This window comes from Octodon degus, unplaced genomic scaffold (genome assembly GCF_000260255.1).
Source record: "Octodon degus isolate 3935 unplaced genomic scaffold, OctDeg1.0 scaffold00297, whole genome shotgun sequence".
Classification (NCBI taxonomy): domain Eukaryota; kingdom Metazoa; phylum Chordata; class Mammalia; order Rodentia; family Octodontidae; genus Octodon; species Octodon degus.
The window spans coordinates 93,432-112,605 of NW_004524873.1; the positions used below are offsets into that span (position 1 = coordinate 93,432).

The 19,174-nt window shown below is 44.4% G+C and overlaps 1 protein-coding gene and 1 pseudogene across 1 annotated transcript in view; both read right to left on the minus strand.

Annotated features, from left to right (window-relative positions):
- The window catches only part of Snx30 (sorting nexin family member 30), a 124,283-nt gene that overhangs the window by 15,046 nt on the left and 90,063 nt on the right, over positions 1–19,174 (minus strand). The window contains exons 6-7 of the mRNA XM_004647271.3: positions 18,357–18,556; positions 5,711–5,797 (exon numbers count right to left, since the gene is read on the minus strand). Of these exons, the coding sequence (XP_004647328.2) occupies positions 5,711–5,797; positions 18,357–18,556 (287 nt within the window). The remainder of the gene's footprint in view (positions 1–5,710; positions 5,798–18,356; positions 18,557–19,174) is intronic.
- LOC101562596 lies at positions 9,863–10,276 on the minus strand (annotated as a pseudogene).

Genomic DNA, 19,174 nt, shown 5'->3' on the forward strand with positions numbered 1-19,174 from the left:
CGCCGCCGGAAAGACAAGCGGACAATTGCGCCCCAGAATTACTTCTTAATGTTTTTGTTTTCATAACTATGGCAGTGTTAAGAGTCTCATTTCCTGGGTCTGAAGAATACTGAGGTGGTGATATCCAATGCTAATAGTTGGCTGTTGCTTATATAAGACACACACACACACACACACACACACACCATCAGATAAGATCTCAAAAGTTTCTAAATTTAGGTTCCCCTATCTCTTATGAAAATTCTCATTACAGAATACAAGTTGGTTGGGTGATGGGAAAGGTGGGATGATAGTGTACATTTTGGTATTGGGAAGCAGGGCAATAGCCAAAATTTACTCAACATTCATTTAAAAATGATGCTTGAGCTCTTTCCATACCCAAGGCATTTCCCAGCCCTAGCACATAAATCTCTTACCTAAATTTCTCTCCTGAAGCTAGGATATCATATCATAAACCCCTGTGAGGACACTGAGTTAACACAATCCCCAAGACTATACAAGCAGACAAAGCTCCAAGACCTGAGGAGCAGGGAATCGTGGCTTCCGCAGGATAGGTTCCTAGGCGCATGACAGGACCAATTCAAGATGGCGACTCCTCAGCGAGAGGCTGCCGGGCGAGCAAGAGGAGCAGAGCTTCCATGGCAACACAGCAACGGCAGCAATTTTAATGCCCACAGCCCTCTGTGAGGCCAGGTCCCCCAGACCATCGCTGCCACCTTCCAATAACCTTGTTTAGCACAGTGTACCACACAAATATTTTCAGTTTCTATGTGAGAAAACTGAGGAAAGGTTAAACAAAACAGAAACTCAAGCGTGGCGAATGAGGAGCAGGGAGCCCACAGTGTGAGAAGTGGACAGCTGTGAACTCCCTGTACCACAGTTCAGAGACTTTGGGAAACAGAGACTTGAGACCCTGAAGAGGTCCTTCCCTCCAGTGCCCATTCCTGCATACTGATGAAGCCAGAGCCCAGCATGGCATGTTCAGAGGCTGAGATAGAATGATCACAAGTTCAAGCCCAGTCTGCGCAATTCAGTGAGACCCTGTATCATAAAAAGCAATTAATTAATAATAAAAAGGCCAGCCTGGCCAAATAGCTCATCAGATTAAAGCACCTGCAAGCAGGTGCAGGGGCTGGGGGTTTGATTCCCCCAGGGCGTGCTGAGATGGCAATTGAGACTGGACATGGTGGTGTGCGCCTGTAAGCCCAGCTCCTGGGAGGCTGTAAACAGGTGGATCACTACAAGTCCGATCTAGTAGTGAGACCCTGAACACCCTATAGACCCTTCCTTAAAATATAAATAAATAAATAAATAAATAAATAAATAAATAATTTTTAAAAGGCTGAGGAAGCAGCTCCCACACTACAGAGCGGTGCCATCCTCAAGGTTCAAAGATCTTTGGAAGCTGCGTGGCTGCTAAGAGGTCTGACCAGGTACGGCCAGCTCCTACTTCCCTTCCTGACTTCCACTTCACACAACATGCTCACCCCTGCCCACACACCACACTCACCCACCTCCACAACAACACACCTGCTGGCATCCACACCACTCCCAGTCTTCTCCAGCCTGCTGTGTCCACTCGCCTCTCCACAACTCGTCTTCTCACCTCCCGATGACACTGCCTGCTTCAAATCACATCTTCGCCTGGCACTGCCCAGCACAAGGCCTCTTATGGGCCAGATCCTAAAGCAGTACTCCCCTTTTCCCTTATTTTTTACCTTCTCAACACAACTATAAACATTTTGTAAAGCGTTCTCTCCTCGCATCCTTTCTTTGTTCCTCTTTGAACTAATGATATATGAATTTGTTAGTGCTAAAAACAGTCCAAATGTAAAAACAGAAAAAAGATGCAAATGTTTGCTCCACAGTTTACACTTATTAGTCACACTAAGGTACCTATACTTACTTCCTGGTCACTTTTAAACACAATTTCTTGCCCCCTTCTTGTTTCCAGTAATAAGTAGCTTTGATCCCTTCAAGGGATATTTTGAGACCCTTTGACAGTCTAAGGAAGGTCAAAATCCAAGACACAAATCCATAGACAGATCCAGCAGAAGGCAACCAGCCTCCTCCAAACTTCCTATAATTTTTCAAATTCAAATGAGGCCAGGCTTGGCAGTACATGTGCCTGTGATCCCAGCACTCAGGAAGCTGAGGCAAGCAGATTGCCACAAGTCCAAGGCCAGTGTGGTTACAGAGTGAGTTCAAGGCAAGCTGGAAATATATAGCAAGACCCTGTGTCAAAAGACCAAAAAGTAAATAAAAAATATACATGATCTATAGCTACATTTGCCTGAGAATAAATCATCTTAATATTTGTTGAGTTTCCTTAAGCCTAAAAACAAAAGAAGGACCAGGATGTAGATCAGCAGGCTAAGTGCCTGCCTGGCAAGCACAAGGCCCCAAGTTCAATCCTCAGTACTAAAATAAATAAATAAAAATGTAGTGACTAAAAGCAAAACATAAATCACCTGCTTAGGCAAGCTTAGGCAAGGCACAGAACTGTGGTTCAATCCCAGCACCACATACCACACCAGCCCTGCCCCAGGGTGGGCTGAGCTGGCCACACACAAAAAAATAAAATAAGAAAATAAGAAAAACAAAACAAACTTTAAAATTCCATGTTACTAACATCTCACTAAGCTCCTGCTCCAGGCCCCACAGCTGGAGTCATAGGCTTGCATCTTCATCCTAAAGAAACATCACCCTAGGGCTCCTTTATCCCACACAACCACCCCATTTGAAATCTGAGATATGGGTGATGCAGTTCTCCTTTCCTCTGGGTTATAGAAAAGCAATCAGGTTCTCATTCCACTCAGCAGCTTCACAAAAACCAATACTCCCTCACTGTTTGGGCAACTTTTCCAAAATTTCACTTAAAGTGAAACTTCCAGATCCCCTCAGCAATTCAGTTAATATGCAGCATCCCAATAGGAGACCTGGTAGGGTCCTTGGGCCCTGCTCTAACCCACTTCCCGATACCCTGGCCTCCATCTCATCAACAGTGGCTCTGGTTTTATAAGCTCAAAACCACTTAAGTAAAGCAAAGCAAAATCTGAAGCTGCTCATTTCCTAAAGTGGCAGGTAGGAGGTGTGGGACAGGTGGGAAGCAGGACACAAGAGGACACAAGGCAACTGCAAAACATCATGGAAACAAAGTTTTTTTGAAGGTAGATGGCAAGCTGGGAGGATAGCTCAGCGGTCTGAGCACCTGCCTGGCAAGCACAAGGACCCAAGTTCAATCCCTGGTACTACATGCTGTGCAGCCCAAGAACCATGGGTGTACAGTGCTGGCTACTGAAATTGGGCGTGGTGGCACACACCTGTAATCAGACTGAAACAGGAGGATCACTATGAGTCCAAGCTGCATAGTGAGACCCTGCACCAAAAAAAATTTTATAAAGGAAGATGGCAACAAAGTTCTCCACCAGCATTCCTGCTGGAGACTCCTAGAACTACAATGGATAGTAGTGGCTCAGACACCATGTGAGCACTTTGTCATGATCCTATGTGTGCGACAACTGAGGCTCACAAAGGCTAATCAGAAAACTAGTCCAAACTGAGGGCTGTGAACTCAAGCACACCTAATTCCAAATCCTGTGCTATTCCTACCATGACATCCTGTCATGCAGTTGGAGACAGAGGACAGCTATACCCTGGGCTAGATTCCCACCACGGGAGCCCTCATGACAGCCTATGGCAAGAGGAGCAAAAGGTGTGTTGTCCCAGTCACATACAGTGAGCCAACAACAAAAGTCCTAGTCCTAGCCCCCTTTCCATGAGTGCAGTCTCATTCTCTCTGGCTTTCTGTCTCAGTGGTGTGGATCACCATGGGTTACGAGTGAATCAGCATAACAAATACCTATTTTGTACCTGCTGTGTGCAGCATACTGGATGTATGGCATCAGAAAAGCTAAGTAATTTATTGAGCAGCCCTGTGAGTTTTTGTTATCCATAAAATGGGGAAGAACAAAGCCTTTCCTCTAGGCCTCAGATGACCAATACATGACCATGTGATGCAATAAGGGAAAAGCATGCTGCATAAAGCCAAAGTGTGCCATTTCTGAGGTGTGGGTTCCAAACTCCACAGCTGGTTTCTTTCAAGGTATGTGTTAACATGGCAGCAGGAGCAAGAACCAAGGCAAAGGAGAGAAAGAGCAAAGGAAGGAGGGAGAGAGGAAGGAAGGAAAACTCTGATGTCAAAGTACTTCCCAGAAACTTGGGTCCTACTATTATCTTTTAAATAACATTCCCTACCTCCACTGGTTCTGTGAAAACAAATGCACCCTCCAATTGCAAATAAAAAAAAAAAAAAAAGCAGAACGACAAAGTAATGGTAAGAGTCTATTGCTGGACTGTAGGATGTAATCCTGGCACTACTAGTTGCTAGTTATGTGATCTTTTGCCCTGCCCTGCTCATCTCTCAAGTAGGTAAAAGAATGGCTCGTAAAACATATATTATTAGGGCCAGCCAGCTCGCTCAGCAGATTAAAGCACCTGCTTAGGCAGATGCAGGGACCAGGGTTCGATCCCCAGCGTGCTCTTTTAAAATTGAAGAGGAAATGTGTGGGTCACTATTTCCAACATTGCTCAAGAATATTTAACTCACAGTTGGTCTCATTTTCAACAGCATGAATATGGAAGAGGGGCATGTCACAAGGGGTGACCTGAACTGAGTCAATTATTAAGAAATTGTGATGGACTGGCCAAATAGCTCAGCAGATTAAAGGTGTGGGGGCTGGGGATTCGATCCCCAGGCCTGCCGTGCTTGCCCCACCCCTGAGGCACCCTGAGACAGTTATTGAGACTGGGTGTGGTGGCGCGCACCTATAATCCCAGCACTTGGGAGGCTGAAAACAGGAGAATCACTACAAATTCAAGCTGTGTAGTGAGGCCCTATACTAAATACATAAATCAATCAAACATATAATGTATGGGGGAAACTTTACATATATACCTAGCTTAGCACATTGTAAGCACTTGCACACTGACTATTGTTAATCACAGCTGGACAGAAAGAAAGGCAACGAATGGAATGGCCACGTAAAAACAGATGCAATTTACAATCACGATTCTCTATTTCAACACTGAACACTAAAGCCAGAAGGCAACAGACACTAGACTCGTGCCTCGCAAGCCTTGTAGGGTAAAGGACCACTTTTTGCTATCTTTTTCCTTGAATCTAATCAGGCTATAACCCTACTGTGGATGCCTAGCATAGCAACTTGCCCCACATGCAGCTTTGCAAGCCAGTTTGACAACATGTTTCACCGGTTTTGAACTGGTGCTTCCGCAGAACCAAGTTGCTATAGCAGTTCCTAAATGCTCTCTTTCTCTCTCAGCTGCTCTGCTTTTCTCGTCATGGGTCAGCAAGTTTGTGGGCCCATCCACAAACCTCACCTTGAAAGCAATGATCTGCACTGTTCTTCCTTCTCTCTGTAGTGTCATTTTATGGAGTCAGAAAGCACCCATAAATGTCAGGGCTACTCGTCTTTTTTAAAAAGATCCCATGAAAACTCAACTCTTAAGTACACATTAGGATCTCACAAAAATAAAAGGGAGTAAAAAAGAAGAAAATAATAATATCAACTCAGCCCAGCTGGTGCTGACCACCTTAATCATACAGACCTAGGGATGAGATTTACTGAGACCAACAGGGAGATTACAGCTTTCAACCTGAAGCAGCCTGGCTCTTGTTGGCATCCCTGACCTTGGGGCGGTCCTCCTTCCTCAGAGCCACGGCTTCCAGTTTGGCTTCATACTCTGCTTGAACTTGATCTCTCTTCTTCAGTACACTCTGTGGGAGGCAGAAAAAAACCACATGTAACAAGGAGTCTGCAAAGAAGGCTTCCCAAGCCCAGGCCATAGCTTCTTTACCCCAGCCCTCTCCAAATCCCAGCGTCCCCAGCCACATCCAGCCATGCACTCCCAGGCCAGTCTTGTCATGGGATAGAAGCTGCAGTGACATGTGATAGACGCAAGAAGCATGTGAAAGGAGGCAAGAAAAGAGAACCATTCTTGGAGATCATGCTTTTCCGAAGTCACTGCCAAATATCAAGGTAAAAAACTTGAGCGGAGCAAAAGAAGAAACAGGGCCCACCTTCTCACACTGATAGCAGGACTCGGCTTAACCACACAGAAAACTCAGCTGTGTAGGAAGGCAGGGCCTCATAGGTTATAATGCACGAGATTCTCTGAACTCATTGAAAAAGTCTAAGCCAATAAGTGATTTTCTGAAATATATATAACATTATGGTATGGCTAAATTGAGCTAATTAATATGAAAAACTCACTGCTTCAGCTGGTGAGACAGCTCAGTGAAATAAAGCACCTTCTTAGGCAAGCTTAGGCAAGCACAGGGACCACAGAGTTAGATCCCACATGCTATGCCAGCCCTACCCCCAGGGTGGGATGAACTGCCCCCCCCACACACACTTATTGCTTAATGTTGAGAATATGTAAAATCTATGTAATCTTAAGGATATGACACACTATAATTATAGTCACTGTTGCACACAATAGAAGTGAGAGGGCTTGACTTTACTACCGAGTTGATCTCTGGTGAACTGGTTTATTCACTGACCATTAACTGCTTCTCTGTTCTCTCCCCTGGATAAGATATACAGAGAGCAAAAAGGTAGTCTCTCCTGAAGGGTTCAGCCTGAGAGAGGTGCAGAAAATAGTCATGAGGCTTGTGCGCTGTAAGAGCTATGCGTGCATGAGTCTGGAATCCTAGTTCCATATAGTCAGCCTGGGACCGGGCCCAGGTAGGAGCAAGGTGAGGCAAGGCAGGTGCTCAAGGTGCAAAATACAAAGAGACACTCCTCTGCAGACCCATGCCAGCAGAAGATCAGCAGTCTGGTGATGTCTCCTTACACCTGCATCTGGGCTCATCTTTTTCACCTCACCTAGTCTCAGCTGTGCCACTAAGACCCACCAAGCAAAATGGAGAAGTTTGCAGCAGCTATTTTTATAAAAAGGGTTTCTAAGGGCTGGGGAGACGGCTCAGTAGAATAAGTGCTTCCCTGGCAAGCGCAAGGGCTTGAGTTCAATCCCTGGTTCTGGAAAAAAAAAAAAAAAAAGAGTTTCTTTTCTTCTCGTAGAATCACATATGGAAAACCAGAAATGATAAGAACTTTCTTCCCGACCAACTCAGAAGTCACGGGTTGCTATGAAAGTTACTGAATGTGAACTTTCCCTCAGCAAGAGCTTCTCACACAGCATAGAGTCAGGACAGGAAGGAACCATTCCTGGGCTATGCAGGGTGTACCTTGGGTCCCTGACAATGTTCTCCAAAGTGATGAGGGACTGCCTAGTTGAGAACAGGCCAAGGCCAACTTTCTAAAAGAGTGTAGAAGGGAATCCTGGGAACCAAGTCTTTCTTGAAATATGAATTTACTGTGAGGAATGTTTTGCCACAAATTGAGCATGAATTGAAGTCTACAATCATTGACTCTTCATGACCAACCACTCATTTTTGTCCTAAGGGCTCTGACATTTGCTCATTTCAATCTGTAAGTAGCATCACTTACAGTGCTGCTCAACAGCACTCTTTGCATGATGCCAACACTCCATTGTCTGCCCTAATACAGTAGTCGGTCATTTCATATTTCCACTGAACATCTGAAATTGGGCCATTATGACTGAGTGGGTTTAAATATTTATTTAGTAAAAAAGAAAATATTTATTTTCACTAATTTAAATTTAAACTTAAATCAATATATACAGCTAGTGGTTATCATACTGGATAGTACTAATTTAAAAAGTAAAATAAAACAAACACACAGGAAAAACTAGACAGAGGTCCTTCCTACATTTTAGAAAGTAATCCAAGTCTACTGGTCTGGTACTAGGAGTAGTAAATCCCCATGTGTAAGTGCATAAATACACACATACATGAGAGACGGACACATAATGCCATCCATGGGCATGCTGGAGCAGCCTGCCAAGAAGGCATTGCCTAGAATTCTTGTCCATGTATGTATTTCCTTTCACAGGATGTGGTCCATCATATTGGAAATAGCATATACATCCAGCCTAGCACTTCTAGGAATAAGGATGATGTTCATCAGGCCAGAAATGATCTTTAGACAATACCTTGGCATAGTCATCAGAGTGGAGCTTTCTGTCCCTCCTTCTACTCTATATAGTTCTACTGAGGATATCAAGGTCCCCAGGGGGAAGTGATGGGGCGAGGAAATACGCTAACTCCACACAGCAAAAACAGTTTAAATTTGTCTTACTTCCCTAGCTGCCCAAGAAGGCAAGGGAGCCCCAAAATGCAGCCATATTTTCTCTTCCCACCCCCTCCACCCTCACACCACAGGTAGACTGGACATTCTCCTTAGCCTCTGCTGTCTCAACCTCATGGGGAGCAGCAAGAACACTGCCTCTTGTGGAGGCGCCACAGGGATAACATTCCCAAGTTACAGGACAGCATAAAGGCTCACAACTGCCTTGTAGAAGCAAGAGGCCACTATCCTGTTTCCTAGACATGGAGACTTGAGACAGGAACACTGCTTGGACTTTCCAAGGTCACACTGCTGGCTGACAGCACAACAGTGACTCGTTTAGCTTCTGCCTGCTATTTTCCAGCTTAGGGCTTCAGTCTGAATTTAACCCAATTGTGCTAAAGGTTGGGAAGTTTACCACCTTGTGGGAAGCACATCTGCATGCTGTTGGCCATGGATCAGGAGGGCCAGCCTCCTGCCCCAAACACACAGACTCTGCTGATAAATCTGTGGAAGGGGAAAGGCAGCCTTACGATGCCCAACACAAATGGCCAGTAGCTGCCAGGAAGTCTTCTTGGGTCTGGAAAGCTTGTAAGCATCCCCTCTTTCTGTAAGAGAGACCTCAGAATATAGGGCTGCAGGAGAATAAGAAGGCACCAGGGAAGCTCACCCAAATGTAGATGGTGGCAGAACACAACAGTTCACATACTAGTAGGCCAAGAGCTGCAAACAAAGAGCCAGGAATAATCCATGCAAGACAACAGGTGCCCACAGCACCAACAAAAAAGTACAAATGAGGACAAGACTAAAGAACCCAATGTAGCCCTATGGCCTGTCTGGAAGAGCATCTCCCTGCAGGAAGCAAAATACATGACTTAGCCCTGATGGTATCACAATTGCTTTTTTTTGTATTTTAGGGAAGGGTCTACAGGGTGTTCAGGTTCTCACTACTAGATTAGACCCACAGTGATCTGCATGTTTACAACCTCCCAAGTGCTGGGATTATAGGTGCACACCATCACACCCAGTCTCAATAGCTGTCTCAGCGCACTTTAGGGGTGGGGCAAGCATGGCAGGCCTGGGGATCGAATCCCCAGCCCCCGCACCTTTAATCTGCTGAGCTATTTGGCCAGTCCATCACAATTTCTTAATAACTGACTCAGCTCAGGTCACCCCTTGTGACATGCCCCTCTTCCATATTCATGCTGTTGAAAATGAGACCAATTGTGAGTTAAATATTCTTGAGCAATGTTGGAAATAGTGACCCACACATTTCCTCTTCAATTTTAAAAGAGCTGTTACAGAAAAACTGGAAAAGAAAAATAGGATAGGGAGAAAGCCATCTGTGTCTCTTCTCTGAAACATAATTAGCAATACTTTATGACTTTATCATGTCTTCTGCACAGCTTCTTTGATGTTTCCTACTCCTCTGTTGTCTCCTCCCATACTCTACTAACTAGATGTAGCAATGTATGGCCTAGTCTTCTAATTTTTATAATTTTCCTCTCCAAACTGCAATGCTGCAATGTTTCTATTTCTTTCTTTTCGTGTGTGTGTGTGTGTGTGTGTGTGTGTGTGTGTGTGTGACGTGACCAAGGACCACAGGAGAGCTCTTTGTCACTGGGGGCGGCTCAGGCACTCTTGGTGGGCCGGGTCCGCTTCCTCTTTACCATCACGGGCTTCTGGCTGCACAGGATGGCGGTAGCTCTGTGGATAGCAGCCATGCGCAGGTCTGGGCAGTACTTGTTCTTTCGGATCGTGTGGTGGATGCTGCTGAGGGTGGCACGTGCGTTCTTGTTGATGGCAGTGCGCACATAGGAGGTGGCTGGCTTCCGCTGTCCGGATCTCCACTTCATGACCACCACAACCCCCTTGCCATCAGCCGCCAGCTCCATGTCCACCGTCTTTTGGTGAATCAGCCCACTGTAGCAAAAGGAGTTGCGGGCCTTCAGGTTATTGGGCTCCGTACTGTACATCTGCTTATTCTGCTTGATGAGGAAGCTGGAGCAGTTCCGCACTACCATCCACTGCGGGTGGGCAGACATGGCGGGGACTCCTCTCTCTGCTAAGGCCGGAGATGGAAAGAGCTCTATTTCATTTTATATGAAGTTTCCTTAATTTTTCTTCTATCTCCTCTTTTTTCATTCCCTCATCATTTCAATTTCCAAGAGATCTTTATTCACTAAATTTAAAAATTCTGGTTTTACAGCTGTGAGATCTTCTGAAGATACTAGTTTCTTCTTTCTGAATATACTAATTGTTTTTCTGGAATTTTTCTTTCCCTGTGATGTTTCATTCAGTATGCTTTTTTCTCATTGGTCTTTACTTCTGATACTTGGATCATCCCTTAAGTATTTGGTGATTTTTTTTCTAGTACATAAGAGGGCTGTTGACTCTAGAGGGAAGTCTGTAGTTCCTTTCATTGAGGAACCCACCCCTGTCCCATCCTCATTCCTAATATCAAACTCTTCTCTTGCCTTGTTCAGATTTCCTGGAAAAGGTTCTTCTAATGGACGACACAAGGCTGAGAGCCAAGCAGGCTCTCAACACTCAGCAACCTCTGACTCAGGGTCCTAAACTTCACCTGGAGTGCTTTCCTCCACAGACTCTCTAATCTTACCCATACCAGTCAGTATCCACCAGCATGAGGAAGGGAATGTAACCTCTGTGTAAGGAGGGAGGAGAAAACCAGAAGCTCTAGCTGATTCTTACACAGATTCTTAATTCTCTCAGGTCTATTTCCCCCTGGGACACATAGCGGTCAATGCTCGGAAGGTGCCCCACGGTAAGCCAGAGAGAATATCGGGGTTTTTCCTCATGTTAGATTTTTGAGTCATCTAAATCACTTCTCACTTATCAATATATTTTCTAGTTCCCCAAATTATATTGCTATTATTTCCCTGTTTGTTGCTCTTTTGTCTTTGTGGACTAACACCCCTTAAAAAAAAAATCCTTGAAGTGCCACTTTGGTGGGTTTCACTAAGCAGAAGTTTAAACATGTGCTCATTTTGCCATCACTGGGAATCTTGGGAGTTTTAATTTTTGTATCTTCCTTATTTTTTAAAACTGTTGACATCATCATGTATATCTCACAAACTGCTTCTCCAGTTTTTCATTTTAAGCTATAAGAACACAGTCCCTAAGTCTATAATCATTTATGTCAGAAAAGGGGAATTTTTTTTCTCAAAAATTCTATTTTCCAGAAAGAATTGTCTCAACAGACAACTTAAAAGCAAAAAACCGGCTCTGTACACGTTAGTTCAGTGGCTCCCCCTTGTGGCTCATGCTAGGAGAAAGTAGACAGGGTAAAGAAACGGGGTGATCAATTGGCATTTGAAAGTAATTATCCTGGAATGTTTTGTTTTTGTTTGCTTGTTTTTTTGGTACTGGGGATTGAACTCAGGACCTTGCACTTGCCAGGCAAGTGCTTATTCTACTGAGCTATCTCCCTGGCCCCACTATCCTGGAATGTTGCTGAAAGTATTACCAGTTCAAAGATAAACTTTAAGTTAAAACTACCTCATCCACATATCACATCTCTAATTCTGACTGCAAACATCTGTGTTATTAAATCCAATGGTCACTATTTACCATGCCATACTCTGGTTTCTCTTCAGATCGTATAAATCTTTCGCCCTTTACTATTTACCATGCCTTTTCTTCTTAAATTTCTGCAGACATCAAGCTCATTTCTACCTGAGAACCTTTGCAACAGACACTCCCTCTACCTAAAATACTCCATCATCCAAGCCTTGCACAGTTAACTCCTCTATAGTTTGGGTTTTTGTTTTTTGGTACTGGGAATCAAACTCTGGACCTTGTGCTTGCCAGACAAGTGCTGTGCCACTGAGCTATCTCCCTGGCCTAACTCCTCTATGTTATTCAAGTGCCAGCCAAAGCCACTTTCTATAGCCCAGGCTTTCATCAGACCTTCGCCTTCCCCAGTCACCCTCCCTGACCACTGAGATATGCCTGCTCACTTACAATAAACCCATCTCTGAAAACAACAAGATATTCAACATGCACTATTCTATAGCTGTAAATTGCAGAGGACCACCTGGATGGCTCTCCTTGAGAGCCCTACCTCCGTGTATCAATATATACTGAGCTCACTAGGATATTTCCTTCTCCCTCAGTTGGTTTTAAGCAGTGCAAATGGGTCCAGCCAGGTGCTGATGCACAGTCTTTGAAGCAATGGGACAGGCCAGCAGTGTCCTGCACACAGCTCCCAACTAGCATGGAGAGCTGGGCCAAGAAACACCAGGATGGATGGTGGCTGAGATGAGCTTCAGGGAGGGAGCCATGATGTCTCAGCGTACCACCATTACACATCAAAACTGAAGCATGACCCCAAAACACTAGATGCTGCCCCAATCTGTGCTATATAGATTACTTGTCCTGCATCTTCTCTCTCTCTCCCTCTGCAAATTGCTGAGGTGATTCCAGGCCTCCTATTTAGCCCAGCTCACAGCACCTACAAACTTCCCACCTTCCTCACAGTCACTCATCCCCAAGCACTCGCTCTTCACAAATAAATGAAGCCCAGGTCTAGCCCTGGGTAGAGGCCTTTGTTCCTGTAGCCATTGTTCTAGCTGGACTTAACACCCCCTTTGCTCCCGGTAACTACAGTTATACCTTATTGTTTTTATTCTCACTGTGGATTACACTGGAAGTAGAAGATTGGAATTAGTTATTGGAATTCCAAAAACTTTTCCCTGTTATTACAAATGTGGACTCCTCCGGATGGCAAAGAGGTCCTGAAGGGATTTCTATATAAATGTCCCAAACTCACTGAACTATCAAATTTGATCAACTATGTGCTGACTATCTTCTATACATAAGGCAGTGAGAGAAATCAGACAATTCTGTCCTAATATTCTTAAATAAGGCTTCTCCACCTCCTGACCTGGTCATAACGATGCCCATGCTGCAAAGGCACTGACAGGCACTTGGTGAGGACTCCAAGATGGTCTTGCTCGGTGCATCACTACCTTAATTATATTCCATACAACAGAAGAGTCTATAGGAGGTGAAACCCCATATGAGGGCTCACATCTCCAGGGCATTTAACTGCAGTGTTCTCCCTCCCAGGCTCTGTGCACTCTCTCTCCCTGAATCCTTAGTAAACTACAAGCCTTCAACCACTTTTCTTGTACAAACTGTTCTGAACGTTCACTGCCTGAAACTCTCACTACCCCATTTGTTCCATGTGGTCTGATAATGACCGTACTCTCCCTTTGTTCTCTCTCTCTACCTTCAAGGGAAACAGAATGTACCCAACCGCAATTGTCCTTAGAGACACAATTTGAGGCCAGCCTTGAAAAATCAGAGATCACCCAGATTTCCCTGGCAAGTAGTAAACACATAGCTCTTGGGTGACGAGTCTCTAGGGAATATTGTCTGAGGGCACGGGTCAGGTTTACCTACAGATTCCTGTTTCTTTATCACCTGAGCAAATTAAACAAAATGATCCCAAAGGTCCTCTCACACTTAGAGGAACCCCAACGACAGCCCCATTAGGAAAGGGCTTCAAGGAGTGTCAGCACTGTTCCCTCCCAGGATGGACCAACTAGGGAAATTCCAAAGGCAGAAGCTGCTGCCTCCAAATGAGAAGGGTAAGGTCTGACCTTGATTTACCCAAGGCCAAGACAAAGGAGAAGAGTGACAAAACATCACCTACCCAACTCTCCTCCAAAACACCACCAAGATTTTCTCAGTTCTAAAGTCCATCTGACCACTGATGAGGAGGAATATCACACCAGGGTATTGGCATGGCCTCTCTTGTAATGTCACTTTCCATAATGAATAGCTAAGTCATGTTGAAAATATAATAAAATTACTTTGAAAATCAAACCATGTGATTCTTTTAGAGGAATAAAATATTATGAATTTTTAAAGGGCAGCAATGTTAAAAGGTAGGAGAGCCTCTGCAGACACTGTCACTGTCCCAATGTCTGGCTTAGCCACACAAACCCTGGCAATCCTCCATCCAGTCTTGGTTTTGCCATGCAGTCAGTTGGGCCCCTCCCAGAGCACTGTGCAGAAACATTTTCTTGTTGCAAAGAGGGACACTAGGTGGCCTCTGTTCTTACCAATTGCATCTAGCTTGGCTTGCTGTGGGATGTGTCTTGGGCAGCACAGGCTACGGGTCAACAATTCTACTTCACTCGGCCATACTGTGATCCCCTTCTCCCAGCCTCAGGAACCTGACTGCATCTTTTTCAGACTCAGTAAACAAAGTAACCAGTACACACACCTCACACATGAAATTAAAAAAAGAGAACAAACAACTGTTTCTTGGATGCACAACTTTAATTACTCAATAAATTGTGGTCTTACTTTTCTCATTGCTCACATAAAATATCTGACACCCACAGTTAAAGGAGGAAAGGCTCATGGTTTGCAGAGGTTTCGGTCCATAAACAGCTGGTTTCAAGACTGGGTAGCATCACAGAGGAGAAACAGTATATGGTTGGCAGAAGAAAGCAAAACAACAAAGGGCAACAACAGCTCTGTCTAGCCCCTATATCTGATCTGGGCTACTTGGGGCAGATAGCACTCACACCATTATTCCTAGCTCCCTGAGTGCTGCACTGCACCGTGAAGCAATCCTAGTGTCACACATGCTAGATCCAGCCACCTCTGAAAGGGCCCCACCTATGGCCACACAAAGCTCTGGGGTGGGGTGGGGGTGGGGGATCATCTAAACACAAGCTATAATGTTTATCTCACCATTTAATAATGTTTTAATAGAGATGCCAGATAAATCTTTCCTAAATAAAAACGTAAAACTCTGGTTCAATTAAAAATGAATACTACTAACCCAGTTGCCACATGCTAGAACAAGTAATTTATATTATAATATCCAAACACTGTATATGCATTGGACTTTTAGTCCAAACAAGGCTAGAAAACACATTGATGAAGGTTGTGTCTATATACAAGACAAATCCAGGGATGTCCCAGGGACTGTAAACACTTATTTTTTTATTAATAGCAGATGCCATTAATTTCATTATTGAAACAAAATATTTTGGCTTATTTTAAGCAAGTCAGAATGCTTCCAACACTTGTTTCAGGCACAGGCTTTAAAATGCAATGTGTATACCTCAGTGTTTTGTTTTGTTTTGATTTGTTTAATTTATGTATTTGGTACAGGGTCTCACTATGCAGCTCGGACTCTTAGTGATCCTCCTGTTTTCAACCTCCCCAGCACTGGGATAAAAGGCATGTACTACCACATCTGGTTTTGGGACACCCAGTTTCAGGCCGGCTCAGCACAGGGTGGGGCTGGCAGGACATGTGGTACCGGGGATGGAACCAGGTCTTTGTGCTTGCCAGCCAGGCACTTACACTGCTGAGTCATCTCCCTGGCCCTCAGTGTTCTTTAAAGACAGTGTGATAGAGGAAAGTGAGCTTCAAATTCGGAGTCCCAAGTTTTTGTTTTTAGCCTCAATTCCAATAATCACCAATAAAGCTACCTCAGGCCTAAGACTGCACCTCTGAGCTTTTCCTGTCACCATTTCCATTCTGCCCTATAGATAAGGAGATTCATACCATCCTCCTAATCACTGTGAGATCCAGAAAAAACCTTCTCTTCAGAAGTATTTTATTAGTGGCTTTATAGGGCATATGTGATGATACCTGAGCAGGCCCCACTGTCCACCATCACCACCTTAGTATGCACCAAGAGCCACAGCAAACACAAAGCTGACAAGCGAGGAAGAGTGAGGATGGCAGGGACAGGTGATGTCACACTATCCCTCTCTGCTCTTGTGTATGCTTGAAAATGGCCATAAAATAGTTTTTAAAAAGTTTTTATTACTACTTAATTCATCTCCCCCCCCCCATGAAGCTGTAGAATGTTTCTATAGTTCTATGATTTTTTTCTCCTTTCCTAGTTTTACAACCCAGTATGAATTGACAGGTTTCTTGCTAGATTTGGATTGGTCTGCTTTGGTTCAGTTCAGTTTGGTTGGAGACTGGGCCTCACTGTGTAGTCCAAGTTGATTTCAGCTTACTATGTGGCCCAGGCTGGCCTCAGCTAGAGGTGAGCCTCTTGCTTCAGCCTCCCAAGTGCTAGGATTGCAGGCATATGCCATCACACCTGGTTCCTACAAGTCTTTCCCATTCAGTTGTACTACACCTGCCCAAAGACAGACTGACAAATCAGAGTTCACAAGAAGCAGGAAAGGGGTAACTGCAGGCAGGGATGTTCCTTGTCTGTTGTCAGGAAAATGAGCCTTTTCTCTAACACCATCATAAGCCCCCTCAAGCTGTTCTTTCTTTTATTTAAATTTTTAAAATCTTTATTTATTTGGTACAGGGTTTCACTACACAGCTTGGACTCATAATGATCCTCCTGTCTCAGCCTCCCCAGGGCTGGGATTACAGGTGTGCACCATCACACCCAGCTTCTGTGGCCAACATGGCACAGGGCCGGCATGGCATGTGGTACAAGGGATCAATCCCAGGTCCCTGCACTTTCCAGGCAGGTGCTTAGACCATTGAGCTATCTCACCAGCCTCAAACTGCTCTTAATCAGCCTGTAGATCCAGCAAGTTCCTGCAGCGCATGTTAAAGCATCACATCCTGCTTTTCACCTTGACTCTGCAGGTAAGTTTGAGGTAAAACTATTTTGTTCTCATGGTTTCCTGTGTCTCTTCTCATCCACTACTGCCATTCTGAATCTTATTCCTTTTATACAATACCTCCCTCTTCCTTCAAAGCTTTCAAAATCATAACACTTTTGCTTTGAAATTTCACAGTAATATACCGGCAAGATAGCTCAGCGGACTAAGCACCTGCTTAGGCAAGTGCAGGGACTGGGATTCCCAACACCACATGCTGTGCTACTAGCTTTACCCTCCAGTGCACTGAGCTCGCCACTGAGTCTAGGTGTGGAGGCACACACCTGTAATCCCAGAGTTGGGGAGGCTGAAACAAGAGGATCACTATGACTTCAAGCTGCGTAGTGAGAGCCTGTACAAAATACACTAAAAAAAATTTTAAATAACAATAATATGCTTTGGGTTGATTGTCTTTTTCATTCCTTTTTCTGGAAAACAGCATTTTTTTTTTTTTTGGTCAGAACCAGGGATTGAACTCAGGCCCTTGCATTTGCCAGGGAAGCACTTATTCTACTGAGCCATCTCCCTGGCCCCTAAGCCTGTCTTTTTAATATGAAGTCAGCTTCAGCTTTGTGTCTTGAGCTTTGGGAGATCTAGTATTATTTCTTTCATAATTTCCTTCTCTCAATTATCCCTATTTTCTCAATCGGGAACTCTTCCCAGTCAGAGGCTGTACTTTTGGTTTAATCTCCCATGTCTCTTCCCTTTCTTTTGTCCTTTTGGCATTTCTGCACCTTTGTTTTATTTTTCAACTTTTTTTGATCTTATTTTTTAAGATTTCATCTTCAACAACTTTAGCATTCAATTTTATTTCAACAATCTAATTTTGGCTTCCATGCACTCTGATTATCTTAACTATGCTTTTTCCACAACATCCTGTTCTTATTTAGCACATTATATTTTCTTGAAGTCTCAGAAAACATTAATAAGAACTCCCAAACTACTTTTTTTTCACTTGATTCTTATACTTGGGGGATATAGCTCAGGGGCATAAGCATCTGCCTGGCAAGCACAAGGTCCCAAGTTCGAGCTCCGTACTGGAAAAAAACAAAAATACACATACTTCATTCACATATGCTCTATTTCTATGCCCATGATGTCTGTCTGATTCTTCCCACTTAAGAAGAAGAAAACATGTACTATGTGTAAAAGTACTAATCCATTACTGTTTTGAGGATCAATATGTAGCACAGGCTGACCTCATGTGGTGATCTTCCTGCCTCAGCCTGCTGAGTGCTGGGATTAGTCATGAGCCACCACACAATGACTATTAAAAAGAAAGTACCTAGTGCAGAAGAAGCAGGGCTAGGGAGACAGCTCGGTGGCATAAGAACCTGCCCGGGAGGCACAAAGTCCTGAGCTCGATCCCTGACACACACACAAAAAAAAAGGAAGAGGAAGTAGAGGGAGAGGGGGAGGGTGGAAGGAGAAGGGGAGGGGAGAGGAGGAGGAGGAGGAGGAGGAGAAGCAGCAGCAGCAGCAGTAATCAGCTTACCTTCATGGAGTCAGAGTATAAAATGTATTCCCTGAGCACAGGAAGGAAGTCTTCGGTCATGTCATCTGTCAGCTCCTCCAAGGCTGTAGAGCAATTCCCAACGCAAGCTGACACACCCTCCAGGGGCTCCGCGAGCTCCCCTTCTAGAGCGCTCCACGTGGAGTACACAGGCCCATATTCCCTCAGCTCTACAAGGTACTCTGAAGGTGGAAGGGAAACAATTACAATCTTCCTGGGTAACAGACCACTTGTATTACTGACCTGGGACTCACCACAGTCAAGAACTCTCCACCTAAGATGCCTGTCCTTGGCCCTTAACTTAACTGAGCACATTTTATTTTAAATACAACAGTTTCTAGCCTAACTTGTAAAACCTCTAAAAGCTGATGCGACAACTGATGTCAGAACATCCAGGCTTCTGTATACCAGGAACCACAGTGCCTTATGGAGGAAAATGGTGAGAAGTATCTTCAAAATTAACTGCTTGCCCTCCCATACTGTGAAGCACTATTTTCATAGGCACTGGGGAGAGACTTTCCTATTTATTTAGGGGGTAATTTTGGAAGCAGAAAAATTGTCACAATGGGAAACAGTGGAATCTCGGGAAACATTTCACTGGAAGCTACGTGGTCTTCCACAAGCAGGCCTACTCCTTCAGAGGGCAATCCAACACCATGGTCCCATCAGCATTTATTCCACATGGTCCTGGGTGTGGACGGAATCCAGAGCTATCTCTGTAGGCCCTAGAAAATACTATCAGTGGATAAAGAATGGGGGAAAGTACAGGGAACAAGTAAAGAAAAAAAAAAAAAAAAAAA